Consider the following 25,114-nt stretch of genomic DNA (forward strand, 5'->3'; position numbering starts at 1 on the left):
CTTTATATGGTGTAGAAGACTCGAAGATGAGTGTGTGTGTGTGTGTGTGTGTGTGTGTGTGTGTGTGTGTGTGTGTGTATATATATATATATATATATATATATATATATATATATATATATATATATATATATATATATATCTTAGTGTTGCAGAAATTGGATTTCGCCGTCGATTAATCGACGGTTAATCGTTTGACGACCTTGAACCGATTACGATTAGGATGCTTGACGGAAATTGGTCAAACTCGGGCTTGGCAGTCCTCGGCGGTCGTAGGCGAGAAAGATTTAAAAAATTCAAAATTTTTTTATTTTTTTAAATATTACAAATAATTTTAAATTTTATAACATTTAAGTTTTTAAATTAAAAAAATATACTAAAATTTTTAAAATTCCAATTTTTAAAATTTAAAATTTTCAAATAATTTTTTTTAGGATATATTAATTTTTTAAATAAATTTATTAATAATTTAGGGTCTCTGGTTAATCGCCGTCTAGTTCGATTAATCACTAACGCTAGTCGACTGCCGAACAATTTTCACAACCTTGATATAAGAAAGGATGTATCTTTCCAACACTAGCGGTTTTAGACCTAGATCTATGGAAATTAAAACATTCATCTTCTTCTTCTATTTTTTTCAACTATTGATCCGAAGTTATATAAGGGATGGAGGGTGGAAATCAATGAAAGCGGTTTATGGGGCTTACTTGAAAAGTAACAAGGAAAGTGGGAAGGCGGTTGTGGTTGTTGATTGTTCCAAAAATCGAAGGTTACCTAGTCGGTTTTATGTGCTCTTTGGAGTTTTGTGCTTGTTGGCAGTCTAGTAGGGAAAGAGAGAAGAAATTAAGTCAAAGTTATATAGTAATCATAGTTGTAGTTGGGGTTACATTAATTAGAAGAGCGGAGAGGGTGGTATTTATGGTGCATGATAAAAGTTGTGGTTGAAAATTCTGGTGCTGTTGTAGCTTTTGGTTCATGGTTTGGATTTTCATCATCTTCGAACTTATTTTCCGGTGTTCGGTTCTGGATGTCGGTGGAAGGCGGTTGTTTTCGGTGGCTCTGTGACAACCCATAAGTTATTCCGTCATTGTAACCCATTTCTATCAGTAAAGCCGTTACGTTCCAATTTTTCCGTTAACTTCGTTTCAAATTAATAAATTTGGGACTTCCTATTTTGACATCATAAGTGTCGGAACACATTAGAAATGCGTGAAAACATCCCAAATGTTTATTTGGAAATTTTATAGTTTCGACCACGTCGGGTTACGACAACTTAATCGGGTACGACCAAAAGCCCCGTTTAACGTCAGTATCGGGTAAAATTTCACCGAGCCTCAAAACCGAACCATATATAAAGTGGAGTGGGCTTCATTTAAAGCTTTTCCACTCTCTCTCTCTTTACTCTCTCTCTCTAAAAACTCAAGTTTGATCCAAAAACCACCCAATTCAAGCTCCAAATCGGTAAGTTATCCATCCTAGCTCATAGATTAACATGTTTAGCTTTCAAATTCGTGGAAAAATCATGAAATAGGACCAAAAACATGTGTTTACGGCCCTGGAACACCCTTAGGCCGCAAACACACATAGATTGGGTTTTTGAGCCTCAATACCCTTGCAAACCACTTTTGGAGCTTAGATATGACTTAGGGGCTTACAATACTGGACTTGGAACACCTAAAACTTATCATTTGAGGGGTAAACAAGAGTTTACGGCCCAAGCACATGCTTGGACCCTAAACACCATTTATTAGGCCGTAAACACCTTTTTAGATGTTAAAATGCCCCTTAAACACCTCCTAAGCCTTGGAATAAAGTCTAGAATCATCCACGAATGTGTTAGGGACCTTAAACATGCAAGAAACCATCCCCATAGGAGTTCACGGCCGTAAACCCCCTAAGGAATGGTTCCTGGGCCGTAAACTCCTATAAGGTGGTCAAATGGTGCCCTAACTTCCTTCCATGGCTTGTACTTTGGACTAGAAACACTTGTGATTGACCTAGGACCACCAAAACACACTTAGAATGGGTACATAAGAGTTTACGGCCGTAAACTACTCAAATGGTCCTTATGTTGTTCAAGTTCCATCACACTTAGAATGGGTACATAAGAGTTTACGGTCGTAAACTCATGGGGACAAGATCTTAGGGCCAAAAACTCCCTTAGGAGTTTACTCTTGAAGAGCAAACTCCATATTCAAGCCATACACACCCTTAGAGGCTACCCGGGTCACTCCTAACACTTGAAATGAAGTGTTTTCGCGCCTCGGAGTGTATTGTCTTATCTTATTAGTGGTTCAAAGTCTAATTAGATACAATTATGTATCTTTTCATATTACATAGGAACCTCGCGTGTTCTTAAGCCCCGAACTGACACTTAGCATCCAACCGACACACTTCTCGACTGGTGAGTTCATACCCCTACGTTTTTCCATGTTTTCAATGTTTTCATGGGGGAATAGAAGAAAAAGTACAAGAATATCTTGTACTTATAGTTATTATTTCATTTGAAATGGTTCATATTTCATATACTTTTAACATTGAAAACCGTTTTACCCAACTGTTTGACTTGCAGAGTTAGTTTTCAAACTAATTGCAAACCTGATTCTACAATGTTATATTGTATGTTTCACCAATGATTTTCCACTTCATTTATGTTAAAATCGTTAACCTAGAACATTAGAACACGTCCTCGGTAACACTCCACAGAGATACGCGAGTGGAGGACCCTCGTTGTAACCAGAATCACAAACAGGATTTTCCGCATTATTACTTGTAAATTTGTTAATCTTAATAATTGGAGACACGTCCTCGGAAACACTCCACAGAGATACGCGAGTGGAGGACCGCCCCCGTAACCAGAATCTCTTGGAGGGAGAGCGTGACTTGAGTGTATAGATCTATACGGGATTAACAACCCCGCACCTGGCTGCTAGCTACAGTCGAACCGAAAGGTTCAAGGGTGACGAAAGTCATAAAATGATAATGGACTACTTATTGCCATATATAGTCTATTGTATGGTTATGGAACTCGCAATTTAGATAACAGAGATTTACTTGTTGGTAATAATGGATCTAGTAAACTAATAACCTTATGATTAGTTTACTTTTCACACAATAGTTTTATATACGTGTTAAAACTAACATACATTTCAAGGATAACCAGGTTTTCAGGAAACATCATACGAACATTTTAAGTATGGTAGATACTTGTACATTACATTCAGAATCGATAACCGATTACAAACTTTTAAGGAAAATAAGGGATTTTCCTGCGATAACAAACTGTACATAACCAGATCGTATAACAAACGGATAACCAAACTTTGCATATAAGAAAATATGGGATTTTCTTGGATAACCACTTTTTAGAAACCAAAGGAAACTTGTTCATTTTCAGAAAACAAACCTCTTATGAACTCACCAGCTTTATGTTGATTTTCAAACTGCTTGTATTCTCAGGTCCACATTAGAGAGGTACTCGCGATCTTTTGGAGAAGACAGAGCGTTTTATCAGACAATCTTTACTTTTGTTCAAACTATTGTATAGATAAAACATGTATCACTTTACTTTCAAACAAATGTTATTATTCCTATGTAATGTAATGTTTTGTGTTTACTATGCTTACTATGTATATTGGTTGTGATACTATACATGACGTCCTCCGCCTCGGAACGTTTTCGCCATCGGTTTCGGGGTGTGATAGATTGGTATCAGAGCCCTTGTTTATAGTGAACTAGTATACCAAACCTTACATGGTATAAGACTATAAACACTAAGGGGCTGAAGTGCTCTGAACTAAAAGTATACTTTAAAATATAAGTATTTTCAAAAGTATACAAGTATACCTAACCGCCAGAATTCGTAACCTCGAGTAGAACAAAACATAAGTAATTGGGTGTTGTACGTTGCGGTTAAACCTGGGCAATTATGTAGTCGTGTCTAGGGTCAATATAGCCTGATCAACTATATTCATTCGAGACAGGGCCAACATGTGCTTGGGAGTGACTGTGGTGTGCAGCATCCCTAAAACGTACCTATTATCTAAACAATGATTCATCGTTACAGCGAAACATAAAATACTATGGGAGTATTTTAGCCAGAGCCGATTACGTTGTAGAAATTCATTCCGAGTGGTGCTACTCACTCTTTCCTTAGCGATAGTTTATCTGCTTTGATAACTCTTTCCTGTTTTATCGCTTAGTAGATCATTATACCTGTCATAATGAGATGTCTCTTGTTCCATATCTCTTGATTCAATTCAGAGGACTTATGATCCTCTCTTTCCTGGCTATTATAGATCAAGATGCCTCCCAAGAAAAGACCCAGTTCAAAGAACAACAATATTCCTCCACCACCACCTCCCTCTCCATTTGATCCCGCCATGTTTCAAGTAGTTGTCAATGCTGTTGTAGCTGCTACCATATCGCAAATGAACCTTGTTGGTTCGGGCGGGCCAGGAGGTGGTACTCAGCCTCAAAACCAAGAAAGTAGCTAGGGACACCGGAAGGAGTGTTCTTACAAGGAATTTATGAACGCGAAACCCACGCCCTTCAATGGCACTGGAGGTATCATTACCCTAACCCGATGGTTCGAGAAAATCGAATCTATTTTCGAAATCTATGCCTGTTCGGAATTCAATAAGGTGAAGTTCGCCGCTTGCACCTTCACCGACAAAGCCCTAACTTGGTTGAACGGTTGAGTTAAATCCTTAACTTTACCTGTGGCCAATGCTATGGGTTGGGAGGTCCTGAAAGAGCTTCTGCTTGCGGAGTACTGCCCTCGGGGAGAAATGCAGAAGCTGGAACATGAACTCTGGAACCTAAAGATGAAGGGTTACGATATCGCCGCTTATACCTCCAGATTCGATGATTTGGCACTCCTCTGCCCGGGAATGGTTACCCCGGAGAGTAAAAAGATTGAGAGATTTATCTGGGGGCTGACCCAGCCAACCAAGGGAAACGTTTTGGCTGCGAAGCCAGACACCTACGACAGCGCCAAATGCCTGGCGCAGACTTTGATTGACCATAGTGGTGACCTTGAAAAAGCGGCCACCACACCTGAGCCGACAAATAGGAGTGATGAGAAAAGGAAATTCTGGAAGAAGAAGAAGGGTCATTCTTCCCAAGAGTCTTCAAAGAAACAGCAAACCGTGGCAGTCCATGCTGCTACTACCCCTGCTGCTGTTTCTGCCGTTGGATCCACAGCCCAAACACCTACCTGTAGGTATGCTGGTACCCTCCCTCTCTGTGACAAGTGTAAATTCTACCATAACCCCGACCCCTGCCGTGATCTATCATGCTCCAACTGCGGTAAAAAAGGGGCATACGGTTCGATTCTGCAAAGCCCCAACTCAATCAACAAATCAATCTTCCAGAGCGGGTGTCGGCCAGGCCTGCTACCGATGTGGGGAAGTAGGGCATTTCAAGAGGAACTGCCCCAAGGCAGCAATAGCGGGTAACACTGGGAGAGTCCTAGCTATGGGACGAGAAGAGGCAGTCGCCGATCCCATCGTTGTCTCAAGTACGTTCCTTCTCGACAACTCTTATGCTAGTATCCTTTTCGATTCTGGTGCTGAACGAAGTTTGGTTAGCCATTCATTCAAACATTTTCTTAAACATAATCCCCAACCATTAACTGAAACATTTACTGTCGAGATGGCTAACGGTGAGAAAGAAAGCGCTAGCGACATATTCATAGGCTGTACCCTTACCCTGAACGATCATTCCTTCCCTATTGACCTAATGCCAGTTTCCATTAAGAGCTTTGATGTTATCATTGGCATGGATTGGTTGAGTCCCAATCATGTAGATATCCTTTGTTACGAAAAAGCCATCTGTCTCAATCTCCCCTCTGGTCAAACTCTCATGATATATGGCGATAAACTCAGTTGCAATCTTCGCATCATTTCATGCATCAAAGGTCAGAAGCTTTTGCAAAAGGAGTGCCATGCATTCCTAGCTCATGTAATCAATGAGAAACAGGAAGTTAAAGACCTCGAGAGCATCCCCGAAGTCTGCAACTTTCCTGATGTCTTTCCCAAAGAGCTCCCAGGAATTCCTCCCGAACGTCAAGTCGAGTTTCGCATTGATCTAATTCCTTGAGCAAATCCTGTAGCCAAATCACCATATCGCTTAGCTCCAGTAGAAATGCAGGAGTTCTCCATTCAACTTAATGAGCTGCTCGACAAAGGGTTCATCAGACCGAGTTCCTCACCCTGGGAAGCCCCGGTATTATTTGTGAAGAAGAAAGATGGATCCTTTCGGATGTGTATAGACTACCGCGAGCTGAACAAGCTGACAGTCAAAAACCGTTATCCTCTTCCTCGTATAGATGACCTCTTCGATCAACTTCAGGGAGCCAGTTACTTCTCGAAGATAGACCTCAGATCGGAATAGCATCAGCTTCGAGTTCACGAGGATGATGTTTCCAAGACAGCATTCAGTACTCTGTATGGTCACTACCAGTTCGTGGTGATGCCCTTTGGTTTAACCAATTCACCGACTGTGTTCATGGACTTGATGAACCGGGTGTGTCGTCCTTTCCTGGAAAAATTCGTCATCGTTTTCATTGATGACACACTTGTCTATTCCCGAAGCGAAGAAGATCACAAACTACACTTGAGGTTAGTGTTGGAAACACTTAGAATGGAGAAGCTATACGCGAAATTCTCCAAGTGTGAATTATGGATTCAGAAAGTAGCTTTCCTTGGTCACGTGGTAAGCGAGGAGGGTATACACGTGGACCCGTCCAAGATCAAGGTGATAGATAATTGGTCGGCACCAAAGACACCCACATAAATCCGTCAATTCTTGGGTCTCGCTGGCTACTATCGCATGTTCATCCAGAATTTTTCCAAAATCGCCAAACCCTAACTACTCTGACACAGAAAGGTGTACCCTTTTGTTGGAGTGAAAAGCAAGAAACTGCATTCCAAACATTGAAACGAGCCCTGTGCAGCGCGCCTATTCTGTCCCTGCCCGAAGGAACAGAGGATTTCGTTGTCTTCTGCGATGCATCTAATCAGGGTTTAGGCTATGTGCTTATGCAGAGAAAAGTTATTGCTTATGCCTCGAGACAGCTGAAGGCACACGAAGTTAACCATACGACTCACGACTTGGAGCTAGGAGTAGTGGTCTTCGCACTGAAGATTTGGAGACATTACCTCTACGGAACTAAGTGCACGATCTTCACTGACCATAAAAGCCTGCAACACATCTTCAATCAGAAAGACTTAAACATGAGGCAACGGCGATGGGTAGAGCTACTCAGTGACTACGAGTGTGAAATCCGCTACCATCCCAACAATGTGGTAGCAGATTACCTTAGTCGAAAGGAGAGTTCAAGGCGCAAGACAAAAACAATGACGATGACCATCCATTCTCACTTATCCATACAGATCCGAGAAGCCCAGTTGGAAGCCCTAAAACCAGAAAACGTGTTGAACGAAGCCTTGAGAGGAATGGAGAAGAAACTTGAGATCAGTGGTGACGGAGTCTACTGTTTCATGGATAGAATCTGGACCCCAAAGTTCGGAGGTTTTAGAGACGTTGTTATGAACGAAGCTCAAAAGACCAAATACTTTGTTCACCCAGGTTCAGACAAGATGTACCTGGATATCAAGAAACAATACTGGTCTCCAAACATGAAAGCCGAGATCGCAAACTTTGTGGGCAAGTGTTTGACTTGCACCAAGGTAAAAGTCGAGTACCAGAAACCTTCGGGTCTGCTCCAGCAACCCGAGATACCTGAGTGGAAATGGGAGATGATTACCATGGATTTCATCACCAAGTTACCCAGGTCTCCGAGTGGGTACGATACCATTTGGGTAATTGTCGATCGTTTGACAAAATTCGCTCACTTCCTTCCGATTAAAGAATCGTTCAAGATGGAAAGACTCACGCGAGTCTACATCCAAGAGATAGTCCGACTGCACGGTGTACCTGTGTCCATTATCTCCGATCGAGATAGCAGGTTTACCTCAAGGTTCTGGCAGTCCCTTCAGAAAGCTATTAGAACTAAGTTGGACATGAGTACAGCTTACCATCCTCAGACAGACGGACAGAGTGAGAGAACTATCCAGACCCTGGAGGACATGCTGAGAGCATGTGTCATTGATTTCGGAAAGTCGTGGTACACCCATTTACCCTTGATCGAGTTCTCGTATAACAACAGCTATCACACCAGCATCAAGGCTGCCCCGTTCGAATCTCTCTACGGCCGCAAGTGCAGATCCCCTCTGTATTGGGCCGAGGTAGGGGACACGCAGCTAGCCAAGAGCCGAGTCCCTAACAGTGCTCTCACTGGTCCTGAAATCATCCGCGAAACCACTGAGAAAATCATCCAGATCCGAGAACGGCAGAAAGTTTCACGAGACCGACAGAAGAGTTACGCCGATAAACAACGGAAACCATTAGAATTCCAGGTTAGAGATTGTGTCCTGTTGAAGGTATCGCCCTGGAAAGGCATGGTACGCTTTGGAAAGTGTGGGAAGCTTAACCCGAGGTACATAGGACCTTTCGAGATCCTCGCTAGGATCGATCCTGTAGCCTACAAACTCTGACTCCTTCAAGACCTTAGCAATATCCATCTAGTCTTCCACGTCTCAGATCTTAAAAAGTGTCTATCCGATGAAACCCTCGTGATCCCTCTTGACAAGATCGAGATCAATGAAAACCTGAACTTTGTGGAAGAACCCATCGAAATCATGGATCGAGATATCAACTGTACGAAACAAAGTCGCATCCCGATAGTGAAGATTCGCTAGAATGCCAAGCGGGGACCTGAGTTCACTTGGGAGCGCGAAGACTCGATGAAACAGAAGTATCTGCATCTCTTTTCAATTCCATGATTTGTATCTTAATTCTAAATTTCAGGACGAAATTCCCTCTAACGGGGGGATAATGTGACAACCCATAAGTTATTCCGTCATTGTAACCCGTTTCTGTTAGTAAAGCCTTTACGTTCCAATTTTTCCGTTAACTTCTTTTTAAATTAATAAAATTGGGACTTCTTATTTTGACATCACAAGTGTCGGAACACATTAGAAACGCGTGAAAACATCCCAAATGTTTATTTGGAAAATTTATAGTTTCGACCACGTCGGGTTACAGCAACTTAATCGGGTACGACCAAAAGCCCCGTTTAACGTCAGTATCGGGTAAAATTCCATCGAGCCTCAAACCCGAACCATATATAAAGTGGAGTGGGCTTCTTTTGAAGCTTTTCCAATCTCTCTCTCTACTCTCTCTCTCTCTCTAAAAACTCAAGTTTGATCTAAAAACCACCCAATTCAAGCTCCAAATCGGTAAGTTATCCATCCTAGCTCATAGATTAACATGTTTAGCTTTCAAATTCATCGCAAAATCATGAAATAGGACCAAAAACATGTTTTTACGGCCCTGGAACACCCTTAGGCCGCAAACACATATAGATGGGGTTTTTGAGCCTCAAAACCCTTCCAAACCACTTTGGGAGCTTAGATATGACTTAGGGGCTTACAATACTGGACTCGGAACACCTAAACCTTATCATTTGAGGGGTAAACAAGTGTTTACGTCCCAAGCACATGCTTGGACCATAAACACCATTTCTTAGGCCGTAAACACCTTTTTAGGTGTTAAAATGCCCCTTAAACACCTCCTAAGCCTTGGAATAAAGTCTAGAATCATCCACCAATGTGTTAGGGACCTTAAACATGCAAGAAACCATCCCTGTAGGAGTTCACAGCCGTAAAGCCCCCAACGAATGGTTCATGGGCCGTAAACTCCTATAAGGTGGTCAAATGGTGCCCTAACTTCCTTCCATAGCTTGTACTTTGGACTAGAAACACTTGTGATTGACCTAGGACCACCAAAACACACTTAGAATGGGTACATAAGAGTTTACGGCCATAAACTCCTAGTTTACTGCCGTAAACTCCTCAAATGGTCCTTATGTTGTTCAAGATCCATTCCAATGCCTTAAAAGCCTAACATCACCCCACAAGAGTTATAAGACCATTAAGCACCCACGAACACCCCCACTATGAGTTTACGGCCGTAAACTCATGGGGACATGGTCTTAGGGCCGGAAAATCCCTTAGGAGTTTACTCTTGAAAAGCAAACTCCATATTCAAGCCATACACACCCTTAGATGCTACCCGGGTCACTCCTAACACTTGAAATGAAGTGTTTTCGCGCCTAGGAGTGTACTGTCTTATCTTATTAGTGGGTCAAAGTCTAATTAGATATAAATATGTATCTATTCATATTACATAGGAACCTTGCGTGTTCTCAAGCCCCGAACTGACACTTAGCATCCAACCGACACACTTCTCGACTGGTGAGTTCATACCCCTACGTTTTTCCATGTTTTCAATGTTTTCAGGGGGAATACAAGCTAAAGTACCAGAATATCTTATACTTAAAGTTATTATTTCATTTGAAATGGTACATATTTCATATACTTTTAACACTGGAAACCGTTTTTATCCAACTGTTTGACTTGCAGAGTTAGTTTTCAAACTAATTGCAAACCTGATTTACAGTGTTATATTGTATGTTTCACCAATGATTTTCCACTTCATTTATGTTAAAATCATTAACCTAGAACATTAGAACACGTCCTCGGTAACACTCCACAGAGATACGCGAGTGGAGGACCCCCGTTGTAACCAGAATCCCAAACAGGATTTTCCGCATTATTATTTGTAAATTTGTTAATCTTAATAAATGGAGACACGTCCTCGGAAACACTCCACAGAGATACGTGAGTGGAGGACCACCCCCGTAACAAGAATCTCTTAGAGGGAGAGCGTGACTTGAGTGTATAGATCTATATGGGATTGACAGCCCCGCACCTAGCTGCTAGCTACAGTCGAACCGAAAGGTTCAAGGGTGACGAAAGTCATAAAATGATAATGGACTACTTATTGCCATATATAGTCTATTGTATGGTTATGGAACTCGCAATTTAGATAACAGAGATTTACTTGTTGGTAATAATGGATCTAGTAAACTAATAACCTTATGATTAGTTTACTTTTCACACAATAGTTTATACGTGTTAAAACTAACATACATTTCAAGGATAACCAGGTTTTCAGGAAACATCATACGAACATTTTAAGTATGGTAGATACTTGTACATTACATTCAGAATCGATAACCGATTACAAACTTTTAAGGAAAATAAGGGATTTTCCTGCGATAACAAACTGTACATAACCAGATCGTATAACAAACGGATAACCAAACTTTGCATATAAGAAAATATGGGATTTTCTTGGATAACCACTTTTTAGAAACCAAAGGAAACTTGTTCATTTTCAGAAAACAAACCTCTTATGAACTCACCAGCTTTATGCTGATTTTCAAACTGCTTGTATTCTCAGGTCCACATTAGACAGGTACCCGCGATCTTTTGGAGAAGACGGAGCGTTTTATCAGACACGTCTTTACTTTTGTTCAAACTATTGTATAGATAAAACATGTATCACTTTACTTTCAAACAAATGTAATTATTCCTATGTAATGTAATGTTTTGTGTTTACTATGCTTACTATGTACATTGGTTGTGATAGTATACATGACGTCCTTCGCCCCGGAACGTTTCCGCCATCGGTTTCGGGGTGTGACAGGCTCGTGGTGGTTATCGGTAATTGGTGATAGGAGTGGGAATGGAATTGAATGCTAGTCTATGATATATGTCCTTTTATGCATCTTTTACGGCAATTTTTATGAAATTTTAGCATTAATATTTGTACATTTGCATGTCATTAGTTTAAATAATGTTCAGTTCATGTCATACGTTATAATTCTCGTACTTCTTATGTTTTTATGTCGTTTTTAGATAATTCGAGAGGAGCAGTACTTTGGCAGACGCTTTCAAAGCATTTGATGGGGAATTGGAGTTAATTGGAGCATCGAACTGATGAAGGATATTGAGGAATGCTTAAAATCGATCGAATTGATCATACGAATATAGATTGCTACATTCTAAAGGCTAAAGGAGGTTGTTGACAGCTTTGACCCCCTGTCGGTATTTTGACAATATTTCTTGACTCATAACTTTGATTCATGAGATTTAAAATTTTACGGAAACTAGAAAAAATTTTGGACCACTTTGATGTTTTCAAAAAAATCAGAAAATGCAAAAATTTGATCAAATGTTTCCTTGAAATTCGATTGAATAAAAAAATCGATTGAATAAATACTTCGCAGTTCAGAAATTCCGAAATCAGAAAAATACAAAAGTCGACCAGAACTCAAAAAATTCGATCATGTGACCCAAAAATTCAACTGAATTTTTGGGTTTTTGCTCCCAAAGACTCTGGCTTACGCCTCTCTAATCAGATTGAGGGTTGGACGATTCCTAAAGCTCCAGATGACAAAAACGACGATTTCTGAGTTAATTTCTCTTCGATTTCATTTATGCCAAGGACTAGTACTTTTCATGTAATCAGTTATCAGATTTTGTTTTTTTTTTTATGTGTTTTTATCTAGTTGTTTTAGTTTTGAACTTAATGAATTTTTGATTTTTAATTCTTGTTGGTCTGATCACCAAGGCAGGGTTTAATTATTTTAGTTAATCAGCTAATAGAATCTGATGGAGGCTGGTGGTGGTGTTAACAGTAAATGTGGTCGGTTCGATGGTGGTTTGAGTATTGGTTGCTAGTTCGGTGAGAGATGAGGGTGGCGGTGGTGCTCCATTTTCCAATGAGGGGTAGCGATGGTGCAATATTTTATACGGGTGGTGTAGATTACATGTGTTGATGGTGGTCAGGTCTTCTTCAACAAGATACAAAATAGCTAAAATAATTTTTCTTAATTGATAATGTCAACAATGTTAAAAAGAATTCAAAAGAAAAAGAAAATTGTATTAAACGTGCAAATTTAAACTAACGACGGATGAAACGTGCAACTTTTAACAACATGAGGGACAAAACAAGTTAATTTTTGAAAGTAATCTCTAAACAAGGTTTTTTGTTTGTTTTTTTTTGTGTGTGTGTAACATCCAGTTGCAGCAGGTATGAAATTGTTTTCGATTGTGTATGGTATTTTTCTTTGAAGGCCACGATGTAGTGAAGCCTCACCACGACGTGGAGAATAGCTTGGGACCGCGAGGTTTAGTGAACCACCACAACATGGTGATTGTACCACGACATGGTGGTAGTTGTTGGGTAAAACCATAACGTTTAAGGGTTGAGCCCTATTTAAATATCCCTAACCCCTCCTAACCTCACTCCCATCAGCGTCCATCTCTCCAAATTGTCCCTTGAAAACCCTAGAGCCCTTGTGTGGGTTTTTAGCCTTAAAGTTGGGTATTTGGTGTTTGTGAAGGAAGAAAGTGGTGGAAATTTTCAATATGAGTCCAAAGCAAAGAAGATCTAGGAGTTTACCTTCCATTAGCATCTCAAGGAGGTATAAACTCTTCATCTTGTTAAGTCAATGGATATATATATATATATATATATATATATATATATATATATATATATATAGCCCTTTTTTTCTTTCTGTGTTGTTACTAGGGGTGTGCGCGGTGCAGTTTGGTGCAGTTTATATCCAAAACCACAAACCGCACCACATATGCGGTTTGAATTCATCATAAACTGCAAACCGCACTGCGAAAGCTGTATACCGCGTACTGCGGTGCGGTTTGATGCAGACGGTTTTGTGCGGTTTTGTGGTTTTTGCGGTTTGAAAAATTCCGCTACAACCTAATATATTTACAAATCAAATTCGAGACAATGATATATAAGTTGCGCATAACACGTGTAACATATTATTAATCTTAAATTCATAATTACAAAATGACATTCTCTTATTTCATTATGGTTTACATATGAAAAATTAGGTTTCATGCAACATTTTGTATAAAGTTTATATCCATGTTTATTGATCTAATGATACAATATCAATTTGTAGAACTTATATCACTAATAATGTCACTTTTAACAAGATTACAGGTGGTTTTGAAAACAATATTATTAAGAATTAATTAATACCATAATAACCATACTTAAAATACATAGGTATATAAGGATAAACTATAATAACCAATTGTTATCTAGTTATGCATTTCCGAATATGAATATATATATATATATATATATATATATATACATGCGGTGAGTTTTAGACCGCAATCTTATAATAAACCGCAAACCGCACCGCAAAGTGCGGTTTAATAAAATTTCAAACCGCAAACCGTACCACTATAGTTCTAAACCGCATTATGTGGTGCGGTTTGGTGCCTTGCGGGAGGTTTATGCGATTTGTGCGGTTTTATGCGCACCCCTAGTTATTGCCTTGGCTGGTTGAACTTCATGAATCTTGTAACTTTAAGAATCTCCCAGTGAGCATTTGGCTCTTTAGATCTCATCTAGAATTGAGTTTTAAGGTCATGCATGGAATCTTTGCATTTTTGCCCTATTTTGACCAAATAAGAGTTTAAGACATTCATTAGACATGCATGTTTGAAAAGCACCAATTTGTATGGTGTGTTTGGTGATAAAGACTCTTTTGAAGCAGTGTGTGTGTGTCTATATATATATATATATATATATATATATATATATATATATATATATATATATATATCATAGCTTTAGCAAAACCTTGAAAGACGGGGTGGGTTAAAGGTGAGAATTTGGACTTCTAGACCGAACCGGACAGGAACCAGACCTGGACTTTGTAAGCCTAATAGGTACGCTCTAATGTTCACCAATTTCTGCAAAACAGGTCCGCTCCTAGAGATCGGATCGGTTCGGTCCGAATCAAATGCTTACTTACACGTCCAAGAGCCAGGAACGAGACCTGGTTAGCCTAAACAGGTTCGATCCAAGGTCCACCAAATTCTATAAAAGTAAGCATTTCGACTGGACCGACCAGCTCTTGGACCGAACAAGTTTTATGTAACATACACATTCTAAAATTGTGTATTGTTATTATTAAAAGTGAATAAATGTGAGTGTTGAGTTCTAACAGATAGTTTTTACTAGAAATGAAGTAAAACTATGTTTAGAATCACTCATAAAATATTGGAAGTCTTATGAGATTCAATTAGTAGCCAAATAATGAAAATTTAGTGAAAATATAAAATTTGAAATAAGTAAAATTTTATTATTTGATGTTGTAGATAATCTCTTTAGAAGTGTTTAGGCGAAAACCTTGTCGAAATCCGAGTTATAACGAAGAAGTTATGATTAATCAAAGATCCGTGACAAAAACTGGCAAACACTATGCCGCGTAAAAAGTGAGTTTCCGATCAACTACTTTTTAGCCTTAGTGATCTAAATGAAAGTTGGAGTACTCGTAAAAATAATAAACTTTCATATAAAGAACTTTTAAATCTGACTTCGTATGAGGAAGTTATGATTTTTCTAAGTTTAGAATAGCGGTAGACAGCTAAAAACTCGAAATAAAGATCGAGAGATATTTAGCCAAAACAACCTAAATGAGAATTGAAGGTCTCGTCAATAGTAGTACAACGTTAAAAAGTCTGACGAAAACAGAAGTCGGATGAAGAAGTTATGAATTCTTAACGGATTCTAATGTCCCGGTCCGTTAAAAATAATAATATTAAAATTAAATCAAAATTAGTCGATGAAGTCTAAAGGAAAGTTGTAGAGCGTAAGTTTACCTACGCGTGCATATAAAGAACGTCAAAAACGGAGCTCATATGCGAAAGTTATGGATTTTAGAAATTTTTGGCTCAAAAACCGAGAAATTATGGATAAGAACCGGGAATTTTCGCATGAACAGTAGCCGCTCTACCCGGAACTGACGCGTGTCGCATGCTGATTCGACCGAGGGTGCGGTCCAATGAACTTCCAACGCTTCGCTACTGTTGCCCCGTGTCCGAGGTGCTGGCCGAATCCGAAGCCGGCACGTAGCCTTTTCGCATCCGAGCCTCGCCCAAGCTGCCACCTGTTCCGAGCCTCATAGCCACCTGCCCTCTTCCCCTCGCTTCAGATCCGAGGCTCGCACATATATAAGGGGTGCAAGACCTCCCGGCTAATGTTGGATTTTTAGCACTTTTTCACCTCTTATTCCATATTTTGGTTATTTCCACTACCCCGAAGCCCCAAGATTATTTTTAACACCCGAAACACGTCCCAAAGTGCCTAGAGAGTCCGAAAAATTTATCTTTTCGGTTTGAAGCTCTATCCTCGCAAGGCCTATTTTTCAATAAATCTCCCGGTTTTCAACGAAGAAAGTTATATTTAGAGCCGAAGTGCTGCCCAAATTACTATTTTAACCCCCGGTTATTTCAAGGTGAGTTCAATATATAGGAACAATTGTATGTTATGTGTTAAATGTGCTATGTGCTTTTCAGTGTTATAATTCTGGGTTATTTTCCCATGTTATTTTTATTTGCTATTTTTAATAGCAAAGTTATACCTTTGACCATGTGATCAGTGAAAAGACTTAGATTCACGGTGGTACTGGTATGTAGCCTCTGGTCATGTAGAACATGCCTCGTAAGAGAATGACTTCTATTCTATGGCATTGGCAGAAGGTTAGATAGGAATGGTATGTAGCCTCTGACCATGTAGAGCATGACTCCATAAGAGAATGAACTCTATTCTATGATATTGGCAAATAGTTACATAGAGCTATAAGCCTGAAATCTACCAAAATGTTAATCAGAAATTATATGTATTTTGTGCCATTTGGGCCAAAGCTTTATTGATGCATATCAAGCATTGAAATTGTTATGTCTCATTGATCGTAAATCTTTGAATCAAATCTTGAGTTGATATTGAAAGCCTGACATATGATACGCATATGCTATTGTTGTTCTTGTTCCTTTTGCTTCTGTCATATTGGTATATATAAGGCATAAGATTATATTGTATCTATTTATTGAATTCACTAAGTGTTATCGTTTATCCCTCTCAATATTTAACAATTGCAGGTGATGAGTATCCAGTATAATTTTATACTGCTGAAAGTTTTAGAATAGTTAATACTATTTCTTTGTATTTAATGTTCATGTATGTATATGAATAGCATATTCCTGGGTAGATATGTAATGTAATAAAACTTAGTCGGTTTGTATCCAATCTTTTGTAATCACTTTATTAATATAAAATATTGTTTTATATATATGCATGTAGCATGTTTTGAGGAAGTAACTTAAGAATAATGTTGGAATAGTATGAAAGTTTGGGTCTTCCAGAAATACAAAAGTTGGGGTCTTTCATTTTACAAAAATTGTTGGACCACAAACTGGATCTGTTCAGGCTTCCCATGTCTAGGTCCAGGTCGGGTTCCTGGAGGTTATGGAGGTTCAAATGTTCACCCATATAATAGGTTAATGAAAAAAGAAGAAAAAATTCTCATTTTTATTACTCATACTTTTATAAATATTACTTCGTTATTTAACCATCCTTAATCAGTATGAAATCCAGCTACAAATTTTAATATACATAAAGTTAACATAAACGACTACAAAGAAGCATTGGGATATTCTCTAAGGCTAAACATAAATGTTATGGCTAAATCAACACCATCGATAGCTTGTAATAGTAACAACATGTAATAGATAGTTATAAACTGGGAAATCTCCATTTTAGTCCTATTATTTTACACGCATTTACGAAAAAGTCCTAAATTATTAAATTTAACGGAAAAGTATGAAATACCGGATAAACCAGTGAATCGACCCAATTTACCCGATTACCACTCTAGCTACCGGTGACAAACCGATGTGGCATTAAATGAGATTAGGTGGAAGGTGAGTCGACCAAATCACACACCCATTTCTTCAACGCTAAATCAGACACAGTTATGGTAATATCTTCTCTATAGAAATTGAGTTTTTTTACGTGTGAAGAAGACGACAACTATAGGTACGAGTTCGAGTCTTCCAAGATTTGCAAATGGAAGACGTCTAGGATTTTGATACAATTGATGTCGAAGTAGACAAGGATTTGAAGAAGCAAACCAAGAGATGCAATTATGCATTCTCGAACAACTTGTTTCTTGACATAGCAGGTGAAGAAGGTGATGACTTTGCAATCCCTAAAATTAAACATATTGACGACGATGTTGACTTAAACGAAGATGATGTGGTGGAGAATGAAGATCATTTTGACTTAATGCGAGAAGGAAGTAGGTATGATGAAGTATATGGGTCTGATGAAGAAGTGTCAAGTGAAAGTGACCAAGATTCTAAGCTTGAGTTTGAGTACAGCACCTACGATCCAAAGGTTAAATAGAACAAGATGAGACCACTTCTGGTAGAGAGGTATGAATCACCCTATCAACTAAAGTTATGTTTAATTAACCATGCTATTTATACTGGTTATAAGATAAATTTCAAGAAATGTGACAGTGTTAGGCTAGTTGCTGTATGTGCTAGTGATCCACAAAAATTTCAATGTCCATTTAATGTTAGGGCTTCGTGGATGAACACAGAGAGGTCGTTTCAAATTAAGAAACTTGTTGACAAACATAGGTGTGTTAGGAATTATAGAAATACCAACCTTATGGGTCCAACATGGTTAGGAAACCAGTTTCTGAAAGAACTGATTACGAAGCCCAAGTTGAAGTGTAAGGAAATGCAAGTAATTATCCAAAGCAAATTCCACTGCAATGTGTCCTGGTCAAAGTTCTATAGAGTAAAGTGTAGGGCCATGTCAACTAGTTTATCACAATCATACATTCTTCGAACTTGCCTGGATGACCTATATGCACTACTGTTGGAGACGGAGGAGGAGGAGGCCATATTCAAAACTTGCAATTTCGTCGATTTAGGGTTTTTAGACTCTTAAATAATGTAAGAGACTGAGGTAAATAAAGTAAGAGAGAGAGGTATGGTCAAGTTAGCTTCCATGTAAGCAAAATAATGCCCCATCAGTTTTTCACCGGTCGCAAGAGTGGTAACCGGGTAAATTGGGTCAATTCGCTGGTTTATCCGGTATTTCATGCTTTTCCGTTAACATTTAATAGTTTAAGACTTTTCGTAAATGCGGGAAAAAATAATAGGACTAAAATGGAGATTTCCCTTATAAAATTCCTTGGATGAACTATTGGAATTCATTTTGTTGCATCATTAAATGGAGGACCAAAAGTACTTTCGGTGTCATAAAGAAAATTTCCTTACATGAAGTCATGTTTGTAGAAAACATCAAGCTACTAATGAATGAATCAACGCATTGAAAACGAACCAACAAAAACATTCCTTACCATGTTGTAGGGAAACTTGCCAAAAATTGCGGTAAATCCTCTCGATGACTACAAAAGAAATCAGATTTAATTGCATAAAAATCACTTTAAATAAATTTAGCTAAACAATCAATGACAAATATAATACATACAATCATGTTAGATATTGTTAAGCTTAGTAGTGAGTATTTTCCGATAAGCTAGCATTTATGATTCTCATTGAACAGGAGGGACCATGGGCCGAGATAAGCTAAAGTATAGTACAATATTTTCAAATAGGCATATGACTAAACGACGATGGCATGTTATCATCCAAAAACACTATGATCTAAGGCCTGACGTTGAGTGGTTGTGCATCCTTCCCGTTTGACATCTGAATAAGTTGTGAGAGTCAACGAGGGAGACACTTACAAAAAGAGGGCTTGATCTATTGTTCCCTTAATATAAAGGAGAATACACTTTAAAGAATGAAGTTGTTAGCTATGGAGACTAATCCTCATATCTGAATTTCTTTTGGACCGGCCAATTTGTTTTTGGCTTTTATTTTTGTTTTTTTAGTTGGGCTTAGGCTTTTAGATGTTTAGGTTAAATCTTTTCATTTATATATATATATATATATATATATATATATATATTCATGAATGAACGTATTTGTAACATTATAGAGGAAAAACATGTGTAGAATAAAATCTCTCTCTCTCTCTCTCTCCCTCTCTCTCTCTCTGGTTTGGCAGTGGATGTAGCATATCACAAGATAGTGTGAACCACTTAAATCCATGTATTTTGTATGCTTTGATTTGTTTCTAATTTCTCGTATTTCTTAGATCTATTTTTTGTTTATCGTTGTTCTTTACCTAACAACTAGTATTATAGCTATAGATGAAGACGGAAAGGTGAAGATCGATAAATTGGAAGGCCATGATTTTGGATTCTGGAAGATGCAAATTGAGGATTGCATGAATCAAAATCAATTACACTTACCGTTATCTAAACATAAACTTGAGAAGACAGATATAGCAGAATGGGACTTGCTAGACCGAAAAGCCCTTGGCGTTGTCAAACTATCACTAACGAAGAATGTCACATACAACATCCTCATTGAGAAGACCATATTTGGATTGATAAAGGAATTGTACAACGTATATGAAAAGAGATCAACATCAAACAAGTTTTTCTTGATCAAAAAGTTGGTAAGCATAGAGATGAAGGAAGGAACGTCTGTGACAGTCCACATCAATGAGTTTAGCTCGATAATATCCCGGTTAGGATTTGTTGAAATTAATTTCGAAAATGAACTCTAGGCTTTATTATTATTTTCTTTATTTTCTTTGGGTAGGATTTGTTGAAATTATTTTCGAAAATGAACTATAGGCTTTATTATCATCTACAGGAACTGGAACTAAATTGGACATTTCAGATATAAATGCCCGATACCTCTTGCAGATAATGGTAAGACTGAGATGAATGTACCTGAATACTATAATGTTACACAGATTTGTTATGTAGAAAATTAAGTCGGTTCTTTGGTGATGAAAGCAGGAGCATCATTTCACGCTTGCCAAAAAAAATAAATCATGAGAAATTTCAAACCTTATAGTGATACTATTCTTCTTGCAGATGATAAATTTCTAAAGATCACTGGTATTGGAGATGCAGCTTTAAAATTTTCAATGTTTACCACATGGATTTTGAAGGATGTGAAATACATTCCTGACCTGAAGAAGATGTTGATTTGAGTTGGATAGTTAGATGAAGAAGGACATGATGTAAACTTTAGAAAAAGTAAAATGAAGGTTATTTAAGGGAACTTGGTCATTGCTCAAGAAAATAAGAAGGGAACTCTATATATGGGGTAGTTGACCTTAGGAGAAGCAAATACAACTATTGGAGATGGAGAGTCTTCTACTTTTTGGGAACAAAGACATGGCCATATAGTTAAGAAGGGAATGAAAATGCTTTCTTTAAAGGGTTACTTCAAAGGGATCTCACAGCTGAAAAATGTGACAGTCAACTTGTGTGAACCATGCGTATCAGGTAAAGAAAAAAGAGTTACTTTTGTGAAGACGGTTCAACCACCAAAATCAGAGAAGCTTGAGCTGATACATTCTGATTTCTTCGGTCGGACATCAGTTTCATTAACAAGAGGTTCATTGTATTACTTTACCTTTATAGATGATGATCCAAGTAAGGTATGGTTTACTTACTGAAAAATAAATCTGAAGTTTTTTCTACTTTTAAAAATTGTTGAAAGCTATTGAGGAGAATGAGACAAATCTGAAGATAAAATTTTCGAAGCCAGATAATGGGGGTGAATACAGCTGCAAGGAGCTTACCGATTATTAAGAAATCAAAGACCCAAATCAGATAGATGTTGAAACTCATAATCTCAGAAGATCGACCTGAGATAAAAAAACCCACTAGCATATATTCTCCATTAGTTATTTATTTGTAACTGACAAAGAACGGAGAGTCAGAGTCTTATCCAAAGGTACTGAAACTGAAAGAATCTACTAAATGGAAGAAATCCATGAAGGATGAGTTGGATTCACTTGACAAGAACCATACCTTGTCCTTAGTCAAATTACCACTAGGAAAGAGAGCTTTGTAAAATAAATGGGTGTTCAGAATCAAGGATGAAGCTGATAGCAGCAAGAGGTATAAAGCAAGACTAGTTGTAAAGGATTTCCAACAAAAGAGGTGGTTGATTTCAATGAGGCTCTCTCAATAGTTGTGAAGATCACTACTATTCAACTAGTCTGGAGTATCTAGCTGTTGAAAGTTTACATATGGAACAACTAGATGTTAAGACTTCCTTCGTACATGGTGACCTTGAAGAAGCAATTTACATGTCCCTACCAAAAGGAAACCTGATGAATGGTAAGGAGAATTTGGTGTGTAAACAGAAGGGTTTATATGGACTGAAACAAGCCCCAAGGAAGTGGTATTTAAAATTTGACAACTTCATGTCGAAAAATAGGTACAAGAGATGTGAGACAGATCATTGTTTGTTATCTGATGAAGTTCAGGTCCTCTTACATTATTATTTTATTAAATGTTGATGATATGTTGGTTGCTGGATCAAACATTGAGGAAATCAACATACTGAAGCAACAACTCTCGAGAGAGTTTGTGATGATGGAATTTGAGATGCCAAACAAATTCTTGGGATAACCATGGTCAGAGACAGAGTTTTTAGAACTTTGAAGCTTTCACATCGAAAGTATACCTAAAAGATTCTATAGAAGTTCAACATAACTGATGCAAACCTAAGAAGTACACCTTTAGGAATTCAAATAAAACATTCGAAGAAACAATCCGCAAAGACGGATGAAGACATAATAAATGGAAAAAATTATGTATACATCAGTAGTTGGTAGTTTAATATATGTTAAGGTGTACACCAGACCGGACATTGCACATGCACTGGGAGTTGTGAGCAGATTTTTGTCTAATATGGGTAAAGAGCATTAGGAAGGGGTTTAGTGGTTGCTATGTTACTTGAAAGGTACTACCGAGGTCGCTCTATGTTTCAACAGAAATAAAGTGGTTTGTAAGGATTCATTGATGCTGGTTTAGGGGAATGTGCATATTCGGGAAAAAGCATGGCTAGGTATGTTTTCACTATCGGAGGTACAACATTCAGTTGGATGTCTAAACTTTAGAAAAATGTTTCTCTTTCAACAACAGAGGTAGAATATATAGCCATTGTAGAAGAAAACAAAGAGTTGATATGATTGAAGAATTTTCTGTCAAATTTGGGAATAAAACAAGTATATTGTGTTCTCCACTGTGAAAATTGAAGTCCATTACTTCGAAGTCCATGCGTATTCGGTAAACAAAAAAGAGTTACTTTCATGAAGATGGTTCGACCACCAAAATCAGAGAAGCTTTAGCTAATACATTCCGATGTCTTCGGTCTGACATCAGTTTCATTAACAGGAGGTTCCCAGTATTACGTTACCTTTATAGATGATGATCCAAGAAAGGTATGGGTTTACTTTGTGAAAAATAAATCTGAAGTTTTCTCTACTTTTAAAAGGTTGAAAGCTATTGTGGAGAATAAGACAAATTTGAAGATAAAATGTTTGAAGTCAGATAATGGGGGTGAATACAGCTGCAAGGAGTTTACCGATTACTGTGCAAAACAAGGAATCATAATGTTGAAGACTGTGCTAGAAACACGTTAAAAACGGTGTTGTAGAGAGGATGAAAAAAAACATTAAATGAGAGATAAAAACTTGAAGTTATATGCAAGGATACCAATAGTATTTCGGGCAGACACAATGAGCATAACTCTTATAAATCGTAGACCCTCAGTCCCCATTGGGTATAAATTTCTCGAAGAGGAATGGTAGAAAAAGGAAATATCTATCTCTTACCTTAAAGTATTTGGTTTTAATGCTTTTTTCAAGGTTAAAGATATAGAAAAAGACAAACTTGAATCTAAAGCTAAGAAGTGTGTCTTTATCAGCTATGGGCCAGATGATATGGGCTATAGATGTTGGGATGATCAAACCATGAAAGTGATTAGGAACAGGGATGTCACTTTTACTAATGATGCCCTCTATCAAGATGATCTAGCTACAACTCTAAGCAAAATAAACCAAAGTCAGAAGGCGGTGTTTGCAGAATTTACATATGCTGATGTTTTACAATCTGAAATAGGCGAAGGCTCAAAAAATAGTGGGGGTGCTGAAGAGATAGTAAATACTGAAGCCAGAAGGAGTTCTGAAGAATATAAAGACTCATAAAGCAAAATTCCTGATTATTAACAAACCAAAGACCAAAATCAGACAGGTGTTGAAACTTATAATCTCAAAGGATCGACCAGAGATCAAAAACCCACTAGCAAATATTCTCCATCAGTTAATTATTTGTTACTGACAAAGAATGGAGAGTTGGATTCTTATCCAGAGGTCCTGAAACTGAAAGAATCTATAAAATGGAAGAAATCCATGAAGGATGAGTTGGATTCACTTGACAAGAACCATACCTTGTCCTTAGTCAAATTACCACCAGGAAAGAGAGCTTTGTAAAATAAATAGGTGTTCAGAATCAAGGATGAAGCTCATAGAAACAAGAGGTATAAAACCAAACTATTTTTTAAAGGATTTCGAACAAAAAAGGGGGTTGATTACAATGAGATTTTCTCACCAGTTGTGAAGATGACTACAATTCAACTAGTGTTGAGTATTTAGCTGCTAAAAATTTATATATTGAACAGCTAGATGTTAAGTCTGCCTTCTTACATGGTGACCTTGAGGTAGACATTTACATGTCCCTACCTGAAGGAAAACTGGTGAATGGTAAGGAGAATCTGGTGTGTAAACGGAAGGGAAATTTGACAACTTCATGTAGAAAAATAGGTACAAGAGATGTGAGACATATCATTGTTGTTATCTGAAGAAGTTCAGGTCCTCTTACATTATTATTTTTTTAATATGTTGATGATATGTTGGTTGCTGAATCAGACATTAAGGAAATCAACATACTGATGCAACAACTCTCTAGAGAGTTTGTGATGAAGGACTTTGAGATGCCAAACAAATTCTTGGGATGACCATATTCAGAGACAAAGTTTTTGGAACTTTAAAGCTTTCACATCAGATGTATACCAAAAAGATTCTATAGAAGTTCAACATGACTGATGTAAAGATAAGAAGTACACCTTTGGGAAGTCAGATAAATTTTTTGAAGAAACAATCCGCAAAAACGGTTGAAGACATAAGAAATGGCCAAAATCATGTATACATCGGTTGTTGGTACTTTGATGTATGTTATGGTGTGCACCAGACAGGACATTTCACATGTAGTGGGAGTTGCGAGCAGATTTATGTCAAATCTGGGTAAAGAGCATGAGGAAGGGGTCTAGTGGTTGCTATGTTACTTGAAAGGTACTACTGAAGTCGCTCTATGTTTCAACAAAAAGAAAGTGGTTTTGAAGGATTCACTGAT

At 38.0% G+C, this 25,114-nt stretch overlaps 1 protein-coding gene across 2 annotated transcripts in view; it reads right to left on the bottom strand.

Annotated features, from left to right (window-relative positions):
* Nucleotides 1-25,114, bottom strand: part of LOC111892083 (uncharacterized) — a 36,518-nt gene that overhangs the window by 7,258 nt on the left and 4,146 nt on the right. For both annotated transcript variants that reach the window (XM_023888147.2, XM_023888148.2), the window contains exon 6: nucleotides 19,181-19,228. In XM_023888147.2, the coding sequence (XP_023743915.1) occupies nucleotides 19,181-19,228 (48 nt within the window). The remainder of the gene's footprint in view (nucleotides 1-19,180; nucleotides 19,229-25,114) is intronic.

Source organism: Lactuca sativa, chromosome 1, assembly GCF_002870075.4.
Source record: "Lactuca sativa cultivar Salinas chromosome 1, Lsat_Salinas_v11, whole genome shotgun sequence".
Taxonomy (NCBI): Eukaryota; Viridiplantae; Streptophyta; class Magnoliopsida; order Asterales; family Asteraceae; genus Lactuca; species Lactuca sativa.